At 36.1% G+C, this 23715-nt stretch overlaps 1 protein-coding gene across 3 annotated transcripts in view; it reads left to right on the top strand.

Moving 5' to 3' along the window:
- Window positions 1–1017: 1017 nt before the first annotated feature.
- DSC1 (desmocollin 1) overlaps window positions 1018–23715 on the top strand; it is a 35814-nt gene continuing 13116 nt past the window's right edge. Inside the window, exons 1-9 of one of the 3 annotated variants that reach the window (XM_004059281.3) lie at window positions 1018–1486; window positions 4477–4561; window positions 6118–6320; window positions 7530–7649; window positions 8759–8914; window positions 15421–15565; window positions 18285–18451; window positions 20261–20395; window positions 21863–22048. In XM_004059281.3, coding sequence (XP_004059329.1) covers window positions 1424–1486; window positions 4477–4561; window positions 6118–6320; window positions 7530–7649; window positions 8759–8914; window positions 15421–15565; window positions 18285–18451; window positions 20261–20395; window positions 21863–22048 — 1260 coding nt within the window. In that variant the 5' untranslated portion in view covers window positions 1018–1423. The remainder of the gene's footprint in view (window positions 1487–4476; window positions 4562–6117; window positions 6321–7529; window positions 7650–8758; window positions 8915–15420; window positions 15566–18284; window positions 18452–20260; window positions 20396–21862; window positions 22049–23715) is intronic. The other 2 variants (XM_004059280.3, XM_055368276.2) reach the window with 2 other exon arrangements.

Below are 23715 nucleotides of genomic sequence, written 5' to 3'. Positions count from 1 at the left end.
GTGACTGTATTTTCTGATTGAGAAATCAAATTCCAATGCAGTCACAAAATATGTTTATTAGTGGGTATACCACTAGCAATAAAATACTACAAGATATCTTTTAGATTTTTTTCTCCTGGGTCATTCATTTTCCAAATCTTCCTAGCTTCTAATTCTAATGAAGCAGTTACACTTATTTCTGTCTCTACATACAAGGAGAAATTGTTCCCATCGTCAAATAAGCTGAAGAAAACCTTTCTTTCCTCCCTTCTCAGCAGCATGGGTGTTGGGCTCTACCTTAACATTTGAAAATATTTATCCTCCTGTCCTAACTTCCATCACTGCCATTGAGTGCAATTGGTATCACTGAGCTTACTAATTTGGGACAGGAATAATGATTTTAAAGCTCTTATTAGAGGAATCATTAAGGTTTAAAAAAATCTACACTTGATGTCCTGATTGTACCATTAGGCTAGGATATCCTATGTGTAATGTACAAGTAATTAGGGTGAATGGAGGGATTTTAGAGAGACTTGCTCTCAAAGATTGTAGTTGTCCTTGAAAAAATATAAGGGTAAAAAGCAGTGGCATCTTGTACAACAAAAGGAAAGCCACAAGAAAGATTATATGCTAGCTATTTCTTTATTCTCTTTCTTTTATGAAGTCTTTACATTCTGATAAGTTCCCTGTGACATCCAGAGAACCAACCACAGTGAATAGTCAATAACAGGAAGTAGATACCATGCCTTTATGAAGTTGCTGCTTTAAACTGGAATGCCAGCTCTCTAGCAGAACTACAGTGTTCTACAGGACCGATGACACCTAAATGCTTAGATGGGAGATAACTTCTGATGAGTGTGATTACACATGCTTAGGTCCTCTGATTTGCCAATGGCAGTTGAGGAGGCATCACTTCCTTGCATGGCATTTGTGCACAATTTATGTTTGTACCCGGGGGGCAAGACAGGTTAATAAAGCCAAGAAGGAGGGGAGGCTGTGGGAGTGGGTAATAACTGGGGAGGACTTCACAGCATCAACCTGGGGGAAAGGGAGGAGGGCTGAGGATGAAGGGTGTTCCCTCCTCCTTCTGCCTATGTGTTAAGTGGCAAGATAAATTTTGAAAGCTGCTGTGAGGAGGAGCTACTGACTGGGTTTTGGGGTGTTTTGTACCCCACCCTCCTCACTTGTAGGAAAGCCTCTTTGCATTTAGACCTAATTGAACTGGAAGGAAGGAGACTGGCCAGGGAATAGGGGGAAAGAAATTCTCCCGTTGCTCCTCCTACTGTTTATCACTTGCCTCCGGACTGTCTTCCAAACCAAGCTCAGCTGCATCAAGGTGGCAGCAGAATACCCTGTGCAAGTGCCAGCGTCTTCTTAGCCGCTCTGTGCATCCCAGGCTGCCCTGTTATCTGGCCACCGTCCCTGGCCATTGGGACTGCTTCTGATGGCTCTGGCCTCCGCTGCCCCAGGGAGCATCTTCTGTAAGCAGCTCCTTTTCTCTCTCCTGGTGAGTAACAACCAAAGGATTAGGGAATTCAAGCATGTTACTACCTGCTTCCTCTCTGCAGTTTGGGCTTGAAAGAGACTAGGAGTGAGGATGGGAGGCAGAGAAGAGAGATTGGGGAAAACAAAAACAGATCTGAGGAAGATTCAGGGAAGAGTTGAGAGGCTTGGGATTCAGGATGGAAAGTGTTCAGCTTACTTCTCAAGCACCCACTGCCAGAGTGTTAAAATTTTTCAAGGGAATCCCTCTTCCATCCTGCTGTGGTGTTTTTCTAAGAGTAGAGAAATGAATTCATTCCTTAGGCATTTGGCCCAGAAGTTTCTGAGGTTTACTTCTGCTACCAGTGATTACATAAACTCATGTTATTTAACATGCTGAGCTCTACTAAGCTGCAAAAAAAGAGAAAGGATTCTGGGTGAACATGCAAAAAAATTTTGAATTTTACCCACAAAGCAGTTTAAGCAAAGAATAGTTTAAGAAAAATAACAAAAATGTGACTGTCATTGAAAATATCCTCAACTTGGCTTCCACTTGGGTTTTTAATAGCTTTGTAACTGTGTAAGGTGCTATTTTTTCTTTGGTGGTGAGGGAAGAGAGGGGGGTTATTTCACACAACCGTCCATCATTTCTGAGGTGTGAATTTTCTTTTTTCTCATTTTAGCAAAATATTTTAGTTTCAAAGTATATTTTTAGAAATGGCAGGTATGAGGACAAACATTTTCTCCATGTAAATAATGTACAATGCAGGGTTGATGGTCACCTTCTCATCCTGTAACTGCTTAGGGAGACAATAACTCAGATACCATCTTGAGTTAGTACAAGTTTGGTAAAATGTGGTAAAAATGTTCCAAAGGATTCTACCCACATTTCTTTTGCTTCTGATCCCTGTACTGTCTAATATCTCTTGGACAATTCATCTCCTGTTCATTTATTTCTGACTCTGAAACTGACTAAAAGGGTGTCACTAAGCCACTTAGTCAGTGATTTAACCTGAAGACGGGAATAGTATTTAATGAATGGAAACCTTCAGTGGCTCTGCCTGCAGAGGGAGGACCATCAACATGGAATCCTAGGACAAGAAGGAAAGAAGATGGTGCTGGGAGTGGAAGTGTGGATATAATTATAAGAATGTCTCATATATTTATTTATATATATGTACATTTATATATATATATACACACACGCACGTATACAGTCATGCTCTGCAAAACAATGCCTCAGTCAATGATGGACTACATACATGAGTGGTCCCATAGATTATAATGGAGCTGGTCTGTATAGGTGAACCATTTTTTATCTTTTATATTGTATTTTAATGTACTTTTTCTATATCTAAAAATGTTTAGTTACACAAATACTTACAATTGCCTACAGTATTCAGTAGAGGAACATGCTGTACAGGTTTGTAGCTTACAATAAGCTATACTATATACTATACACCTAGGCTGTACCATGGCGCATACCATGGGGCATACATACATAAATCATGATGTATACCATGTAGGTATAACCCAGGTGTGTAGTAGACTATACTCTAAGTGTATGTAAGTATACTCTATGATGTCTGCACAAGGATGAAATCACCTAACGTTGCATTTCTTAGAGTGTAAGCAATATATGACTGTGTGTATATATATATGCACATACACATACATATATAGGTATAGGTATATGTACAGGTATATGCATATGTATGTGTACATATGTATACGTATGTGTGTATGCATAGCCTAATTACAAAATGCTCTTTCCACATTGTATACTTAGACAACTATTAACAGTATGGTCTATGCTTAGAAAGTTCTTTAAGTATAATTTAGTATGTTCCTTGGCATTAGGGATGAACATATTTAAAAAGTTAAATAAATACGAATGTCTCATGTTTTAAAAAGTGGTTTTTAAATTAGGACTAAATAAAAATGTGGCCTTTTAATTCCAGATTTCTGCCTAACATAGATTTTTGTAAAATTACAAACTATTTAATTAGACTGCTACAGTATATCTGATAGACTTGAGTTGAGCTGGAAAAGAAGTGCACATCCTTAATATGGATGTTAATCCATTCTCTTTCCTCCTCGCAAGTAATGGGTCCCGTTAACTCTAGAATTCAGAGAAAAGCTGAAAGCTGATCATAAAATTGACCTACATGTTTCTGGAAAACCTAGCTCTACTCTATCTTATATTTAAATAATAAAAAAGCAGCTATTTTGATAAAGAGGAGCAAACAGAAAATGCCAAGAAAAAGAAGTAAAATATATTTTGAACCTATAGACATTTTTGAAATGATAGCTTTTCTTTTGTTTTTTTCAGATAGTGTCTATGTCTTTGAACTACCTAGGTTTTAAAAACAATAGCTGGGCCTTGAATTTAATTAAAAATCTTCACCCATTTGAAGGATACTCTCCATATTTTGACATATATTTCTTTTTAGATTAGTCATGTGATTTGAGATCATTTAGATTTTGAAGTTTTGGCCAAGTCAGTCTGAAAATTGAGAACAATGATTTTTTGGGGGCATTATTTTTCTGTGAGGTTAAAAAACCCTTAACTATTTTCTAGACTTCATCAACTATAACTTCAAATAGTAAAATGATGATTAGAGAATTAGGACATATATGTAATTATGCATTTCAAAGTTAAGTATTTTCTTCATGCTAAAAATCAGAATGGCATTTATGAATGGTCTTAGAGATGTATAACTTCTATATAAAGTCAATGGTTTGTGAAATATTTTCTTGCACTGACACAATATGATTTAGGTTCTAAGAACTACTATTCACTTAATTTTTTTCATTGACAAATAAATGACAGTGCTATTCCTAAAGCTATTCTCTTTGCTGGTTCCTTTTAAAGTGAGTACTAAAAATGTAAAGAATTAAATGATTAATTTGTTTCCAAAATTGACAATATTTTTATCAATAAGAAAAAGCTACAATGTGAAAATTTGTGATCAAATTTAATTCCTGATATTTTTTCTTTTTTTTTTTTTTGAGGTTTTAATATTACTTTGCGATGCTTGTCAGAAAGTTTATCTTCGAGTTCCTTCTCATCTTCAGGCTGAAACACTTGTAGGCAAAGGTGAGAAACACCATTAACAGTTTCATAGTTGTAACTTGTCACATTTAGCTGCAGGCTGCTCTTGTAAAGTTTGGGATAAAAAACACATAGTAGCTACTTGAAGTTAAAATCGGATGTATAATAAAAGACAGGCTACTTGTTTTTTGGTAGTGGTTAGAAATAATTAAAATACCAAAGTTAGTTGTATACTTCTCTTGCCAAAAAAATTAGCAAACATCAGAAGGCTGAATTATCTTGGATTACGTCAAACAAAGGCACCAAAACCAGGAGCATATTCTAATTTGTATAAACTAATCTGCTGCCAAAATTTCAAAGCGAAGATTCTTTAATTGATTAGACGTGAAATGGATGTCTCAAAATCTAAATGCCCCCAATAAAATTTGTACTTGAGGTTGATTACAATGAACAAGTATCCACCAAGAACAAATGTGACATATTTCACAGAACAGCTTGTGAAAATCAAATAAAGTTTTGGTGGGTCTTAGTAGCATAGCCATCTCTGAAGTATAAGTTGGTTGTTCTGAGCCCAAACGTAAAATTTTTTTCATCAAGGTTTTTCACTGGCTTTGCATTCACATGTAAAAAATTACAAACTGAATACAGAAATGGTATCCTTTCCAAGCCAGATGTTGTTTTGCCCAGTGCTTTAAGGTTTGAAATTAATAAACAGTCCACACTCTAAAGACACATAGTAAATACACTAAATGTGTTAAATATGAATCTGTAAAGGAGGTAATTTGATAATAACCACAACGCATTGGGTTTACTAAACCTTGAAAGATATTACAGAAAGATTATTTGCAATATTACTGGGAAATATTACTTAAGAATAGACTGGTTTTCTTCTTATTTATTTATTTAGAGACAAAGTCTTGCTCTGTTGCCCAGGCTGAAGTGCAGTGGCGCTATCTCTGCTCACTGCAATCTTCACCTCCCAGGTTCAAGCAATTCTCCTGACTAAGCCTCCTGAGTAGCTGGAATTACAGGTGCATGCCACCATGCTTGGCTAATTTTTGTATTTTTAGTAGAGACGGAGTTTCACCACATTGGCCAGGCTGATCTAGAACTCCCGACCTCGTTATCCTCCCACCTCGGCCTCCCAAACTGCTGGGATTACAGGTGTGAGCCACTTAGTTTTCTTATTTTTGGCAAGATAGTTTTAAGTATCAAACTATTGCAAAAAGTTCAAAACCTACTGACATCAAACAGTTATACCACTTATGACATAAAAAATCAAGTTTGTATACACATATATAAATTTATACACACACACAATAATTAAGAGTTCAAAGAAAAGAGAATAAAATCAGTGACACTAGGAAAATATTTTATTTCTTAAATTAATGTATGACGAAGGTAGTGGAAAATGTGACTCCATTAATATAATTATTTAATTTTCACGGCCCCCACGTTTTAGAATAGCAGGTGCTGAGCACATTCCAAATGTAACCTCCCTTTTTCTGCTTCTCATGCATTAACTCACGGCTGTCATTCCTGTAAAACTTGTTCCACTCCTGTTTCATCTGACAAACTGCTGTGATATTTCTTCCCTGCAGTGAATCTGGAGGAGTGTCTCAAGTCGGCCAGCCTAATCCAGTCCAGTGACCCTGCCTTCAGAATTCTAGAAGATGGCTCAATTTACACAACACACGACCTCATTTTGTCTTCTGAAAGGAAAAGTTTTTCCATTTTCCTTTCAGATGGTCAGAGACGGGAACAACAAGAGATAAAAGTTGTACTGTCAGCAAGAGAAAACAAGGTATAAGGCAAGGGCTTAAGCAGCCTAGCACAGTAATATGCTTACTGGAGTCCTTCGTGTTTCATGTGTTTAAACGTGTTTCATGTTAAAATCTATGCTATTGAATGACAAATTTGTCTTTTCCACTTACAATTAGTGTAAATAAAGACTAGACTTTTAAGGAGTGGCAGAGCTATTTACAAACTTTTATAAAGATGAATGACTCTGTAGACCAGGAGCAAAGTAAGAATATCAAAGTTTTCTAATAGTGATTTCAAGTTTGGGAATAAGAACAAACCAACCTGAGGAGCAAGGACAAGACAGGGGCGGGTCTGAAACTTCAGCGAAATGTGACTCAGGCTGGAGATGTGGGCTCCACCCTGTGCGGCTCTCTTCCCACTGATTGCGGGTTTGAGTCTCTCTTTAAAGAGGAGAAGAGACTGTCTAAAGCTTACTCCCATCTTACTAGAAAATTCTATAGGGCAGCCCCTCTCTTCAGAGAGTGGAGGTGTGGCCAATCCACAGGATTGGTTTGAATGTTTGACTCTAGGCTCATTTTCTTGCACTGAGTGGTAGAGATCAGTTCAGAAAGCAGGGAGGAAAAAGTTGCTGGAATTCACATCTCATTTTCAGCAAATTCACCACAATGAATTTCATCTTATAAAACCATTTCTTAATAAATGATTCTATTTATAAGAGGATTTCCCAACTAAATTCTTTTTGATTTTATGAACTCCTCTTAATATGCTTAAGACTTTAAAAATGTTATTTTATATCCACATTGTAAAATCCCAACATTATATAAAATCAAGTATACTTGAGCAAATGCTGACCTGTGTCTACATAGATGTATAAATGATTGTATTGTAGAGCGAGGGTTTTAACAGATTTTGGTTGTACCACTCCTAGTGGAATAAAGTTGATCCTTAAATATTTATTAATGAATTATCTATTTTAGGGGGAGTTTATACTTTCTCAAAGTGGCATCTTTCCGAATGCCCTATACATTTTCTGGTGGTTAACTGAGTAAATAGAGAAATAGGTAGAACGGGGGAACATAATGTAGTCTGAGGTGTGTGTGTGTGTCTTATCAATAGAAATGCTTTGCTGACTAGCCATGATATTGTAATGTGTAACCCTTACATCTGCTTGTTGATGTATGTGTAAAATACTCACAGTTCCAAAAAATGATAAGCAATGCTACATTTCTTTGTTTCTTGTCAAATGTAGGCTCCTAAGAAGAGACATACCAAAGACACAGCCCTCAAGCGCAGCAAGAGACGATGGGCTCCTATTCCAGCTTCATTGATGGAGAACTCGTTGGGTCCATTTCCACAACACGTTCAGCAGGTGCATTTCACTTATTTGATTTTATACGTGTCAAAATTTTTTTGTTCTTAAACTTTTCATTTGAATTGCACAGCATATTGAATCAGAGCTTTAAACTAATGGTACAAATAATGATCATCTATTCACCAGAACTAGGGTCCCATAGAAGTGACCCAGTATATCTTATTACTTTCTTACAGATATCATATTTAGAAATTTAGAAACAAGTTTTATATTTGGAGTTTCTGGTGCTCTTAGGTCTATGTCTAAATTCACCCAAATACTATGCTAGACTTGTTAACACTAATGTACAGAAGGCACACCTACATGTTTTGCATAGTTCAACTCTTGCTTAAACTAACACTCATCTTTTATAAAAATGACCTGTATTTCTGCTTACCAAGTAAGATTGCCTCACTGCCACATAGCTGGATTGCAAACATAGAACAGTTTTGAAATTTTGGAGTATAGTGGCATCAGCTCAGCTCACTGCAACCTCTGCCTCCTGGGTTCAAGCGATTCTCCTGCCTCAACCTCCCGAGTTGCTGGGATTACGGACACCCACCACCACGCCCAGCTAATTTTTGTATTTTTAGTAGAGACAAGGTTTCGCCATGTTGACCAGTTTGGTCTTGAACTCCTGATCTCAGGTGATTCACCTGCCTAGGCCTCCCAAAGTGCTGGGATTACAAGTGTGAGCCACTGCGCCTGGCCAAAATTTTCTAATTCTTGAGGAATTAATTGTGGAATAAAAGTTGCTTTACTTCTAGTTTTATTATCACATAATTTTCAATTCCAAAGAATTCAAAATCATGGAAACTGTTACTATTATTTATATGAAGATAAGAATAAGTAGATAAAACTTGAAAAGTGTATTACTCTACATGTTTTATAGATATACAAATGACAAAAAAGTTGAGATCAAATAAGTGACAGAATTTGTGGCTTTGCACAATGCAAAATGCAAATAAATTCAGAAAACATGGCAGATAATGGGCACCTAAGCAGAAGAAAGAAAGAACAGGAGAGTAGGAAAGAGGGGTAGTGGTAAAAAAATAAACCATCACAAGAGGTTAGGTTGAAAATATTCATCATGACATATTTGTTCTATTCCCAAATTATTACTGCAGATCCAATCTGATGCTGCACAGAATTACACCATCTTTTACTCCATAAGTGGACCAGGCGTGGACAAAGAACCCTTCAATTTGTTTTACATAGAGAAAGACACTGGGGATATCTTTTGTACAAGGAGCATTGACCGTGAGAAATATGAACAGTTTGCGGTAGGATTATTGAAATATTTATTCATAATTATATCTTTATTACTGGCTTACTAATATTTTCAACTATGCTTGTTTACATATTATAAGAATCAATTATTTGATTTAATATTCAAGATATTAATATGCAATATAAACCTTAAATTTCTAGTCACCATTGATGAGGAAAAACAGTGGATATAATAAGGGAAGTGGGGGAGGGGAGGTAAAGAAAATATAACGATGGAATTTTAAAGGATATATTTTGGTCTGTAATCCTGGAGAAATAACAAAGAGTTTTACTGAATTTAAAGTTATCTATAATAAAATGACTCAGTTATTCTCAACCATGGCTGTACATTATAAGTCATGTGAGAACTTGAAAAAAAATACTGATGCTTGGACCCATGCCCAGGTATTCTGATTTAATTGTTCTGGGATGAGATCCAGTCATCCAACGTGATTCTAAATGTGTAAGTGTTGGATCCACTGCCTTAGCCCCTTACATAGCTTTTTTTTTTTTTGCATCCCTTTCTCTCACTATTCTTCAGCAATGAGATCCCTTAGTACCATTTTACTTCCTTAGTAACCCAGAACAAGTTTATCAATTCATTTGATTCTATCTTATCCTACCCAAAGACAAGACAATTCTAACTCTTCCAATAATTAAATCCTTTTGTTTCTGTTAATTTTATATAACTCTTTGGTGGACTGATGTCTCATCTGATGAAATGAGATATTCATAGTAGGTTTTTGGAATGGTGGTGAATAAAACTGATTAAGCATTTATTGTCTTGAATGATATAAGAGTATAATAAAGTTCTTTGCTAAAGGAGAATATAAAAATGAAACTTATACTTGGGCAGTTCAGAGAGTAATATCTTAGCAGACATCTGGAGAATGAGTAGTAGTTGGTGGCCACCTCAAGGCAGTTATGAAAGAAGTTAACAATTGTGGGGAGGGGAAGTGGTAGACAAGTATTCCAGGAAGATGCATCAGAAATGGAAATATTTACTTGTTAAAAAGAAATCAACAACAACAACACACACTGGCTGAAGTGTAATTTGAAGCTAAGGAGGAGTGTGAAATATGAAGCTAGTAAGTAAAAAATAGAGAGGGAAAGACCTTATAATTCATCCTAAGGAGATTAGATTCTATCCTAAGGATATCCTCCAAAGCAGTCTATAAGGTAGTGCAAAATTTGAAACTGTATAAATTTTCCACTTTAGATGTTTCATAATTAAGTACAAAATTCATGGTGGGATTGTAGTGGCATATTTTCTTTATAATTTTATGTTCCCTTCCAAATTCTCTAGAATAAACATATTTTACTTCTAGTAATATAACACACTTTTACTTTAAAAAATAGTGTATCCAAGTTCTTACAGGAGAAGTAAGCTAAGCACCATTGCAATCACTTTGATCTTTCTACTCATAAACAAATAAATAATTGATAGTAAGTTCTCTGCTGCTTTTACAGTTTCTTTACTAGAGAAAAGATCTAACACTAGAAGTCACTCTTGAGGAGATATAAAAAGCTCCTACTCTGTATGTTGCAATATTCACTTCATTTTCAATTTTGCTGAGGAATTGTTTGATAGGGTTCTGTTTGCCAACCTGCTTTCTATCTTTGCTTCTTACTGTGATCATTGCCAGAGGGAAAAGGAGAGAACAGTTTATAATTAAAAATAAGTTACTTTGCTATTTTTAACATTTAAAAAAATGTAAATGAATAAAATAGGTTGAAATTTATCCTCAAAGTTAAACTTTTAAATAATTTCGCCTCAGAATTACCCATGTTTCTGCAGGTCCCATTAACACAGTTAAGTTTGAACTGGCATTAAGAAACACCACTTGCAAATTAGTAAAATTCATTAAGTGAGGTATAGAAACAAGATGTAAACCTGATACAATTATAAAATCACTTGAAGCAGGATAGAATAGAAGACTTCCCTGTCAATGCAGAGGTTAAAATTAGATAATATGTTTTTAACGTAATATACTTTAATAATAGTTTAAAATATTGAATAATGTATGTTTCTGGGAATTGGTAGATCCTAAGTATCTGTTCCTTTCCTTGTAGCCTCAAACAAATCACAACCTCCTAGTGTTCGCTTTCTTCTTTGTTTATGGGCTGCTAGTAGCTGTGTTCCCAACCTCGGTAGTGTTCTGATCATTAAATGCCGTAATACCAGTGATACCACTATGTAAACTGTAAAAGTTGTTGAAGATATTCTAATGGTAGATTCAACAATACACATGTTCCAGAATTTTGTCCTTAAACCTGGGAATTTTCATGGAATTTCCTAATTCTTTGGTTTTATATAAGCCATATTCATGTTAAGTATTAATAATAGATTATTTTTATTTGAAATAATTTGATTTCATAGATTTGGGAGTAGTAGCCATAGGTCTAATTCAATACATATTCAAAGAATAGTTATATAAGAAGGGAACTTTCTTCAACAATTCCAAGTGATGCTGTGAAAGCAGTTGCAAACTTCCTTTCTCTCTGAGTGTTGGGGATAATCTGTACCTTTGGAAAAGTTAGCTTCAATCTGCTCCTTTCTTACCTATTCCTATTCAACCAGAACCTTACTATCTTTTACTATCTTATTTTTTTTTTTTTTTTTTTGATATAGGGTGTCACTGTGTCTCCCAGGCTGGAGTGCAGTAATCCGATCTCGGCTCACTGCAACCTCTGCCTTCTGAGTTCAAGCAATTCTCCTGCCTCAACCTCCCGAGTAGCTGGGATTACAGGCGCCCACCACCATGCCCAGCTAATCTTTGTATTTTTCGTAGAGACAGGGTTCCACCATGTTCGCCAGGCTGGTCTCAAACTCCTGGCCTCAGGTGATTCACCCACCTCGGCCTCCCAAAGTACTGGGATTACAGGTGTGAGCCACTGTGCCCGGCCTCTTGTAATGTTTATTTTCTCTTCTGGGCACACAAGTCGATTCATTCTCTTCATATATGTGCTGTTAATTCACATTCTGTACCCACTCAGCTTTGGTGTTACTGCTCTCTCCTTTCTCTGCCCCATCTACTGAATGCCTGCCACTGTAAGGCCAAACTCAAGTCCCTATTTCTGTCAGTAGCTGTTTGCATTTTTCCAAAGATGACAGCAATTTCAGCAATATATAGTGTGAAAGGGCTGAAAGAAATGAGATTCTTCAAGCTATAGAATAATTCAGAGGAAACTATATCACAATAACACGCACATGACACTAAATAACCCATTATAACCTAGCTAAAAATACAACTAATAATATTCTAAATTATTTTTTATTGTAACAACACTTAAGTATATTATTATTGCTTTTAATACAGAATGATGGATATAGTAATAAAACCATTACCCCTATTGAGTTTTTTGAAATTGTTGCTTTGTTGACTAAATAACATATTTATAATGAGTTACTCTATCATATGAACATAAGTCAATTCTCCTAGAGAGTTAGGCTCTGTTTTAATGATGATTCCAATTTTGATTTATTTTGGAGATACTTGGTTCATTATTAGCACAATAAAACAAAACGAGGATACTACCTGAAATAAAATCACCAACTCTGAGTCAGCGGAATGTGAAATAATATTTACTTGTAGTCAAATAACAAAAATATTATTTCAAATTACAAATGAGCATATGGTGGGAAGCAGATGATCTTCATTTCCATTGAAGAGAAAAACTAAGACAAATTATTCTAAATTATAGCAGTGTGGACTTAGTAGGTTGGATAAGGAGACTTGTTAATACCATTTAACAAGGCAGAAAAATTCATTACAAGAGATGCAATAGAATCTTCATGACAATTTTTACAGAAGGATAACTTAAGGGGTAGTTTGTCTTCCTAAAAGGAAAGATGAGTAGAATTGAATGCAAAAAGCTATTTATTGAAGACTTACCCAAGGTAAGGCACTGTGTTACTGTGTCAGGTACTTCTAGGATACACGTATCAGTAAGTCTCAGTCTTCAAGCCTGACAGCAACTGTAATCTAATAGAGATATAAAACCATTTTATAGTTTTATCCAGCTAAAATATCAAAATGACAGCATTTTAAGGAATAAAAATCCACATCATCTATACGAAGAGAAAGGGAAGGATTGTTAGGAAGGGTGACTAATGTTGATACCTGGATGTGCTGGTAGTGATGATGATAATGATGATGTGACAGTGGTAGTGGTGCTGATGATAGTGGTGGTGGTGACGGTGGCGATGATGATGACGGTGGTGGTGGTGTTGGTGGTGGTAGTGGTAGTGGTGATGATAATGATAATGGTGATGATGGTAGTGTGGTGCTGATGGTGCTGATGATGATGCTGGTGATGATGATGGTGGTGGTGGTAGTGGTGGTGATGGTAATAGTGGTAGCGGTGATGATGTGGTGGTGGTGATGGTGATGATAACGGTGGTGAAGGTGGTGATGATAGTGTGGTGATGATGATGGTGCTGCTGATGGTGGTGGTGATGGTGGTGGTGGTAGTAGTGGTGATGGTAATAGTGGTAGTGGTGATGATGGTGGTGGTGGTGATGGTGATAATGGTGGTGATGGTGGTGATGATAGTGTGGTGATGATGATAGTGCTGCTGCTGATGGTGGTGGTGATGATGGTGGTGGTGGTGATGGTGGTAGTGATGATGGTAATAGTGGTAGTGGTGATGATAATGGTGGTGATGGTGGTGATGATAGTGTGGTGATGATGATGGTGCTGATGATGATGCTGGTGATGATGATGATGGTGGTGGTGGTGGTGATGGTAGTGGTGATGGTAATAGTGGTAGTGGTGATGGTGGTGATGGTAGTGTGGTGATGATGATGGTGCTGCTGCTGATGGTGGTGGTGATGATGGTGGTGGTGGTGATGATGGTAGTGGTGGTGGTGGTGATGGGAGTGGTTGTGATGATGATGGTGGTGGTGGTAGTGGTGGTGAAGATGGTGGTAGTGGTGGTGATGGTGGTGGTGGTGGTGGTGATGATGATGGTGGTGATGGTAGTGGTGGTGATGGTGGTGGTGGTGATTGTGATGATAATGGTGATAATGGTGGAGATGGTGGTGATGGTAGTGTCATGATGATGATGGAGCTGCTGCTGATGGTGGTGGTGATGATGGTGGTGGTGGTGGTGGTGGTGATGATGATGGTAAGTGGTGATGATGATGGTGGTGGTGGTATGGTGAAGTGGTAATGATACACTGCTGTATTCCGCTCCTGAATTTAGAATTTATTGATAAATAAGATATAGAGATCAGACTGATGGAAGCCATAATGTAAGTTTTGTTACTGAAAAATACCACCTGGAAGTTACTTGGAGAAAAATGAGTAGGAAGGCAGAGAGAACATGAATGGTTATTTTAATACATTCCATTCCAGAGTTTGGAGTGTAAATTCTTTCCTTTCCAGGTTAGCATGAACAGTGAACATGAAATGTTGCCTTTCAACACAATAATGAGGATTTTGTGGTTAATTTAGCAGTTAGTGGGTAAATCACTGACGAGTCTGATTAGTGAGTATCGTGGTTAAAATTGTAAAGCACAATAAAATCTGACTTCTGAGGCCACATCGATTAGAACAGGGAATGTCAGAACAACTGCAGCAGTTAGTGAGTCAACATATAGAATGCATTTGGAGTCACCTGAAAATGATGGCAGTGGGAATAGAAAAGAGAACATGCATGACAGACACAAAAATGCCAAAATCTCTAGAACTTGGCAACTGACTACTAAGGCTTATGAGAGAGAGGGAGGAGTTTAATGCCTGGAATTTTAATCCTAGTTCACTTAGAAGTGGTTACAGTAGGGAAAATTAGAAGAGCTAGTTGTGGTAAAAAGCTGAGTTAATGCAGAATTCACTTTGGGTAGGTTTAGTTGTTCCCATGAGGGATGAAAATCCATTCAACAACTATTTGCTGAACACTTACTATGCACAAACCACGTAAGGAGGGTGTAGGAATAATTTGGAGTTTAAAGGGAAAGGACATTAAATACATACTGGCTGTTGGGGACAAGGCATTCATTTTGAAATGGAATTTCTGATATGTATATGCTTTTATTAACATTTTTATTGCAAAGAAATACATGCTTACCATAGAAAAATGAGAAAATATAGGTAAAAATCATATAATTGAGTTCCTGAAATAGTTGTGATGTCCATTTATTTGTATGTATATATACATCTGTACATAAATATAATTGTATTTTTATAAACTTTAAAAACACGTGTTAATAACATAGTTGGGGAAAATCTACATGCATTCTAACAAGTAAAACAGCATACAGTTAATTCAGAGAACAACTGGAGTGCATGGTGCTTAGAGTGGGAGAATAATGAGCAATAACGCTGAGAGGGGATTGAAATCACATGGCAGGCAGAGACTGCATCTGTGGGTTATCTCTCTATTGCATCATTTCTTAGTTACGGGTCTTTGGGAATGATTTTTTTTTTTAATGTTACATTTTCCCCCACTGCTAGGCTTACTTTTGTGCATAATTTGTGGTTTGAGAATACATTGATGGTATTTTCCCTTCTTTCAGTTATATGGCTATGCAACAACTGCAGATGGCTATGCACCAGAATATCCACTCCCTTTGATCATCAAAATTGAAGATGATAATGATAACGCCCCATATTTTGAACACAGAGTGACTATCTTTACTGTGCCTGAAAATTGCCGATCCGGTAAGTTCACATTTTATTGTAGCATGACAAGAAGACTATTTGACATTTCATAAGTATTATAATTAAAGATGTTTACGTTTTATCATTGCATTTTATGCATTTTCTGGTATTTCTGATTACACACACTTTTTTCCCATTAGGAATTGATGTTATATGACATTGCTATTAAGGGTGGTAAATGACTCTGAGCAAACTTTCTTAAATTTAAGCATATTCATATGATAAAATATTATACATTTTTCCCTTTTATATCATGATTTTATAATTCTGGCAGCATTTATTTGACTAAATTCTCTCCAGGGTGGGGTTGTTGCTGAAGTTGGTGTTTGGTTTACCAATGCATGCTTCGAAAGTCTGGAGTGAAGGAAATGTTGCTCAATTTTGCCATTAGGAAAAGTTGTTGTTCAGTATAAAAGGGACTATACCCAGAAATCCATAGAGAATATTACAGGGGATTTACACGTGGGCCAGGGATCATTTTTTCTTCCAACAAAGTAAGATGTTATTTTTTCATTCATTCATTCATTCATTCAGTGGTTTTTTAAAAAGTGTCATTTAAGGATATATAGAAGCCTAAATGTAGGAAAAATTCAACTTTTCCTTCAAAGCAAGAAAAATACTCCAAAAAAAGTGATGTAATCAAACATACAGGAATGTCTATTTTATGGTGCCAAGGAATTTTTTTTAACAGACATTTGAAATTCAAAGGATTTGACTTTTGTAGGCTATGTATGTGTAGTACCAGTTTATATTAAAATCTTATAATATCAGTGTTGTTTTCCTGAATTCTCGTTATCAAATGACTGTTGGGTATTAGCTTTCATTTTAGCCTAGCTTTGTAGCCAGCGTTTAGGATGATGGCAATTTTAGGAAAACACTAGATTTTTGCTTCCATTGAATTCCTTATTAATATTTTAAACACAATTATGTAGAACATTTTTAAATGCTTGACTTTCAAGGATATACTACATAAAACGTTCTAGTTTTATGAGATTATATACTTCTGAAAGGAAAACCTTTCTGTGCTCATCTTGCTACCCACATATAGAAGGCAGCTAATTGATACATAAAGTTACTAACTGGTTACATTAGTACACAACAGATCTGAATGTGCAACAGACAAATGCCATTCATATTAAATATAAAGATATTTTATATTTTTACTATGTACATATGTGTCACAGGTGCGTTTATGAAACAGTAGATAATTTGAATCTTTATAAAGTTTCAATACATTTTCAAGGAACCAGAAATATATCATGGCATGGAAATATCGATATGATAAATAAAACATATACATTGCCTTTTTTGGCATATCTTCCAAACAAAATGAAAAAAAAATTAAACTGATTTGATGCTATGTGCAGCCAAGACTGTGACCCAAGACTACTAAGGGGTGTAACAAGACTGACTAGTTTGTTTTAAAATGTTGCAAGAACAGTTGTTATTTCCTGTGGCCTCCTCCATTCTGTTTCCATGTACGTATGTGTGAATAATATTGCTGTTTCTCAATACTAATGCAATGTGTCTAATACTCTCATGTCTGGACTATGAAGCTTGTCTAAATGATACACAGACTGCTCCCTATGATTTTGTCTTGCATATATTAATAGTTATTTATATACATTAATAATTTATCACATTTATTAAAGTACAAAAGCATAAAATATTTGTTATTACATGAAAAGATGTGGTATTCCTCTGATTAACTTTATCAAGTTGGGTTATAAAAGAGACAAGGTATGCAGAGAAGGTCCCATTCAAAAATGGTCCATGAACACTTATATGCCATTGGTGAGAATGTAAATTAGTTCAGCCCCTGTGGAAAGCAGTTTGGAGATTACTCAAAGAACTAAAAACAGAGCTACTATTTGAGCCAGCAATGCCATTACTAGGTATATACCCAAGGGAAAACAAATCATTCTACCAAAAGACACTTGCACTTGTATGTTTGTTGCCGCACCATTCACAATAGCAAAGACATGAAATGAATCCACGTGCCCTTCAATGGTGGATTGGATAAAGAAAATGTAGTACACAAATGCCATAGAATACTATGCAGCCATAAAAAAGAATAAAATCACGTCTTTTGCAGCAACATAGATGCAACCGGAGGTCATTATCCTAAGCAAATTAACACACAAACAGAAAGCTAAATACCACATGTTATCACTTATAAGTGAGAGCTGAACATTGGGTACACATAGACACAAAAATGGGAACAATAAACAATGGGGATTCCAAAAGGTGGGAGGGAAGGAGGAGGAAAGGGGCTGAAAAACTACGTATTCGGTACCACATTCACTACGGGGGTGGTGGGATCATTAGAAGCCCAAACCTCGGTATCGCACAATATACCCCTGTAACAAACCCGCATGTGTACCCCCAAATCTAAAATTAAATTAAGTTAAATTTTAAAATAGCCCATGAACTTAGAGAGAAAGAATTTCAGAACTACTGTTTCTAAGGGTAGTGTGGGAACGGTTCTCATCTATGTAGAATATGAATCATGTTACTCACAGGAGCCACCTAACTGAAGTTCCCGAGTAAGGGAGGCTTGGAGACATTTAGAACAGTTTCACATTCGTCAACTTAACAGTAAAACTAATCTACTTGTGGTTTGGGGGAGAATTTGCTACAGAAATGCCTTGATTTTATTTTGTTTATAATTCAATTATATGAGTAGAAATTTTTGACACTTTTGGATTTATCTAAACAGGAACTTCAGTGGGAAAAGTGACCGCCACAGACCTTGACGAACCTGACACTCTCCATACTCGTCTGAAATATAAAATCTTACAACAAATCCCAGATCATCCAAAGCATTTCTCCATACACCCAGATACCGGTGTCATCACCACAACTACACCTTTTCTGGATAGAGAAGTAATGATGATTAATTAACTATCTAGTCATTGAACTACATTTAAACTGAGAATGAACTCCCGAGAGAAGTTGCAATATGGCCAGTCTGGCCTCCTTTCTCAGCATGCTTCTGTAGGCTGCGGTTAGGGCTTCTCTGGAGATGTCCTCGGTCCTTAGAGATGTTGGGAAAGTACCATATATTAGACAGGGCCTCACTTGAAATCACTAACCTGATTTGATTTGTTGATGATAAAATTGCTTTACATTTATTTTATTTTTGTTTTAAAAAATACTTTTATCTGGCTCCAATATGCTTAACTTTTTAAATTCATAAAGTTTGTTGTAGCAACTTTGGGTTCACAGCACAATTTAGTAGAAAGTGCAGAGGGGGCCAGGCGCAGTGGTTCAACGCCTGTAATCCCAGCACTTTGGGAGGCTGAGGCGGGCGGATCATGAGGTTAGGAGATGGAGACCATACTGGCTAACACCATGAAACGCCGTCTCTACCAAAAAAATCCAAAGAAATTAGCCGGGCTTGGTGGCAGGCGCCTGTAGTCCCAGCTACTCAGGAGGCTGAGGCAGGAGAATGGCGTGAACCTGGGAGGCGGAGCTTGCAGTGAGTCGAGATCGCGCCACTGCACTCCAGCCTGAGTGACAGAGCGACTCCGTCTCAAAAAAAAAAAAAAAAAAAAAAAAAATACAGACGGTTCCCATATACTCCCTATCCCTCCCAACACACATAGCCTTCCCTGCTATCAACATCCTGCCCCACAGTGTTATATTTGATACAACTGATACATTTATGTTGACACATCATTATTACACATCATTATTACCTAAAGTCCATAGTTCTCACATTGTGGTTCACTCTTGGTGCTGTATATTCTATGAGTTCGAACAAATGTGTAAAGACACTCATTCATCATTATAGTATCATCCAGAGTGGTTTCACTGCCCTAAAAATTCTCCTACTGAGGATTATTTTGCTTCTGTAGTGCTTCTCCTATTGATGCCTTCTTCTCTCTTAATTCCTGGCAACCACTGATATTTTTACTGTCTCTATATTTTGCCCTTTTTTAGAATGTCATATAGTTGAAATCATATAGTATGTAGGTTTTAAGATTGGCTTCTTTCATTTAGTAATATGCTTTTAAATTTCTTTCATGTCTTTTTAAGTCTTGATAGCTCTTTTCTTTTTAGCACTGAATAATATTTCATTGTCTGGATGTACCAGTTTATTTACCTACTGAAGGACATCTTGGTTGCTTTCAAGTTTTGGCAATTATAAATAAAGCAGCTTTAAATTTTAAAATGTTCTATTAGACACATCACCTTTCCATTGTACCAATCAGCCAATATCTTGTTCTGCACTTTTATTTATTTATTTTTAACAAAATTATACGTAAAAGGAATATTTGGGCCAGGCACAGTGGCTCATACCTGTAATCCCAGCACTTTGGGAGGCCGAGGCAGGCAGATTGCCTAAGCTCAGGAGTTCGTGACCAGCCTGGGCAACACAGTAAAACCCCGTCTCTACTAAAAATACAAAGATTAGCTGGGTGTGGTGGCGGGCGCCTGCATTCCCAGCTACTCTGGAAGCTGAGGTAGGAGAATTGCTGGAACCTGGGAGGCAGAGGTTGCTGTGAGCCAAGATCATGCCACTGCACTCCAGCCTGGGTGACAGTGGACCCCATCTCAAATAAATAAATATATAAAAGAAAAAATAAAAAAGAATATTTGTACAACAATATGCCTAAATAAGTGGTTGTGAGAATTGCAAGTTATAGGAAATAAAAGTGTTCATTAATGTAGCTTTTTCCTTTTTTTCAGAAATGTGATACTTACCAGTTAATAATGGAAGTGCGAGACATGGGTGGTCAGCCTTTCGGTTTATTTAATACAGGAACAATTACTATTTCACTTGAGGATGAAAATGACAATCCACCATCTTTCACAGAAACTTCTGTGAGTATACCTCTCTATTCATTCATCTAGATTTATCTACTTTTTCAAAAAACATGTCTAGAATTTGGTAGCTCTGTGAAATCACAAAGTTTGACAGTTTGACTTAAATAACTACTACTTACAAATAACATAGGGATAAAAATATGATTTCTGTACAAATAATTGAAGTACTAGTTATTTCTGGATGCTAGGGAAATAACCATGCTCTTGGCTACCGAAGAGCTTCTTAGCCCTAGACGTAGGTCATGTGTTAAACTTTTTTTTTTTTTTTTTTTTTTTGGTGTTAAGCTCTGCTACCAGATTCCTTGGCATTAAATCTTTATGTAGGGTGAGGGAGGAGAGGCTCTCTCTCTGGCGTCCTTTACATTTCAACTTCTTAAGATGAGTAAGGAACTAGCCTATGGAGACAGTAGTACAGGCTGGCTCACAACTCCAAACAAGCTCTTCCTGTACCATGAGTAAACTTTTCCTTAGGTGGTAAACAATAAGAGATATATATAAATATATATATGTGTGATGTGTGTGTGTGTGTACACATATATATATTTATATTTTTATGACAATAGTTTCAGGAAATGGTTCTCCTTTCCTGAACTTTTGATAAATAACCTTTCATTTTTTCATTAACTTATTCCAGAGCACAAGTCAAAGAAGGAAAAACCTGCAAGTACAGTGATAGACATGTTCATGTAATTTCTTACATGAATCCCTACAATATATGAGGATATATTTTACCTCATATTTCATATGAGGAAATAGAAAGTCTGTTAAGTCAAGATCTCATACTAATAAACCATATACAAGGAATAACCAGGATTCAAATCTAGGTCTATTACGCTCCAGTGTCTATCATCCTCCTATATGAATTCACCTTCTATCTCTAACAGATTCAATTTACTACTTCTTTTAGTCTTTAATATCTTATGCTTTTGTAGTAATATTTTTGTGGAGGGCTATTGTTTAATGTCTCAAGAAAAAGGGAAAACTTTTCTGCTAAAGGTTTGCAAGTGAATCAAAAGTACATTTGGAAACACTGGTGTGAAAACAATTCTCCAGAAATAAGAAGCCAACATATGTTTATAATTACCTACAAGTACTGAGTGTTTAATATATTAACATAAGACATTTATTAAGTGTTTACTGTGTAAAAATTGGAGATGATAGACTGTAGATATTGTAGAGGTGCAGAGAAGAGATAAATCTGAGGTCTAGAATGATTAGGAAAATTATCTCAGAGAAGTTCAGAAGATAAGACTTGGGGTAGCCTTTGAAGAATGGAAAAGATATGAAAAGGCAATTCAGGAGGAAAGAACTAAGCTACGCATTAAATTTGTAAAATGTTTCCCAATATAGTGAGGGCAGCTTTTCACATCACTTTATTTATTTTTTCTTTAAATATGTGTTTTAGAATATAAAGCTACATTGTCAAAGCTGTAAATTGATAATAATAAGGGGCGATTCTTTCAGTATGTTACAGAAGTAGAAGAAAACAGAATTGACGTGGAGATTTTACGAATGAAGGTACAGGATCAGGATTTGCCAAACACTCCTCACTCAAAGGCTGTATACAAAATCCTACAAGGAAATGAAAATGGAAACTTCATAATTAGCACAGATCCAAATACAAATGAAGGAGTGCTGTGTGTTGTCAAGGTAAACAAATAAAATAATCAGGCTATGCTTTAAAATATCCTAACTCATGCACTGATTTTAAGAGATAATTCTTATATGTACATGACTAGACTACTGCAGTGCAAGGCCAAATGATTTATATTGGTTTATATAAACTTTGTTTTTTCTTATTCTCTCACCCTAATTTTCTCTCTTAGAAGAAAGTCATGTCAGGCACAAAACTCATTGTTCTCTATATGAAGAAAACCAAGACAGAGAAATATTGAATACTGAACCAGATATTTGCTTTAGAAGGGGTCTTAGACACTTACTTGTCCAAATTTCTTTTTTATAAGAACACACAAAAGAAGAAAATGGAAGAATCACTATTTGAAATCAAGCCTCAACTTTTCAACTCCTTTCATGTTCATATTATATTTTATTTTTACCTCTCTATGATGTATTCTGTAAGAGAGACTATTGAACTAAATATTCAGCAACTTTTCCCATTAATCCCCCTATATTCCAGGTAGCCATTGCTTTGGATTTTTTAAATTTAATTGCAGTTACTGGTTTCTAGGATGATTACTTTAACTGGACCTAATTCTTTTTTAGTCCATCTATCCATAGCTCTCATTGACTTCTTGCATAGCTTCATTCATTAATTTCTTAGAGACAATTTAAGTCCTCAGAAGGTTCAGGCAGACATTGTGTTCTCCTGATAAGATTTTTAGAAAATATTCTTTAATTATTGTACTGTCTACTTTTTCTTTATTTATTTCTTTTTCTTTTCTGGTTCCTAGGTTTTTTTCCCCTTGATTTTTTTTTCACCATTTAAATGTTGTTTTAGGATTCTTTCTAACTATTCAGTTTAGGACTGTATTAGTTTGTTTTCACATGGCTGATAAAGACATATCCGAAACTGGGAACAAAAAGAGGTTTAATTGGACTTACAGTTTCACATGGCTGGGGAGGCCTCAGAATCATGGAGGGAGGCAAAAGGCACTTCTCACATGGCGGCAGCAAGAGAAAAATGAGGCAGAAGCAAAAGCAGAAACCCCTGATAAAGCTATCAGCTCCTGCGAGACTTATTCACTATCACGAGAATAGCACAGGAAAGACTGGCCCCCAAGATTCAGTTACCTTGCCCTGGGTCCCTCCCACAACAGGTGGGAATTCTGGGAGATACAAATCAAGTTGAGATGTGGGTGGGACATAGCCAACCATATCAAGGACCAAGCACTTTCATCAGGAACTAAACAGCCTGAAATATAATGTGCTTTGAAAAGGTGCTGTTAAATATCATTCTATCTTTTGACTCAGGCATAGAGTAACTGCTGTATTATAGCCAAATTTCTATCTAATTATTGTATATACTTAGTTTGGAGGCAATTTAGTTGTCACTGTTGTCCCATATGATAAGCAGTAAAATAATTTGAATTTTTTCATACACTTATCTTGCATTTCTATTAATATTTAAACTTATAATGAAAAAGGCCGAAGGCAAGATCTTCCAAAAGAAAAATGAGAAGAAAAATGGGTTGAATCTGAGAATCAACAATTTTGCATTTGGCAATGTTTGTCACCTTAAGAAGCTAATTGTTGGTCTTTAACTGTATTAGACCTAACTTTAGGTTACATTTTAAATGTAAAAATGATATTCCTTTGTAGGAAAATTTGAAATTAGAAGTCTTATATATAATGTTATA

Source organism: Gorilla gorilla, chromosome 17, assembly GCF_029281585.2.
Source record: "Gorilla gorilla gorilla isolate KB3781 chromosome 17, NHGRI_mGorGor1-v2.1_pri, whole genome shotgun sequence".
Classification (NCBI taxonomy): Eukaryota; Metazoa; Chordata; class Mammalia; order Primates; family Hominidae; genus Gorilla; species Gorilla gorilla.
This window is presented reverse-complemented; position numbering and strand designations above follow the sequence as displayed.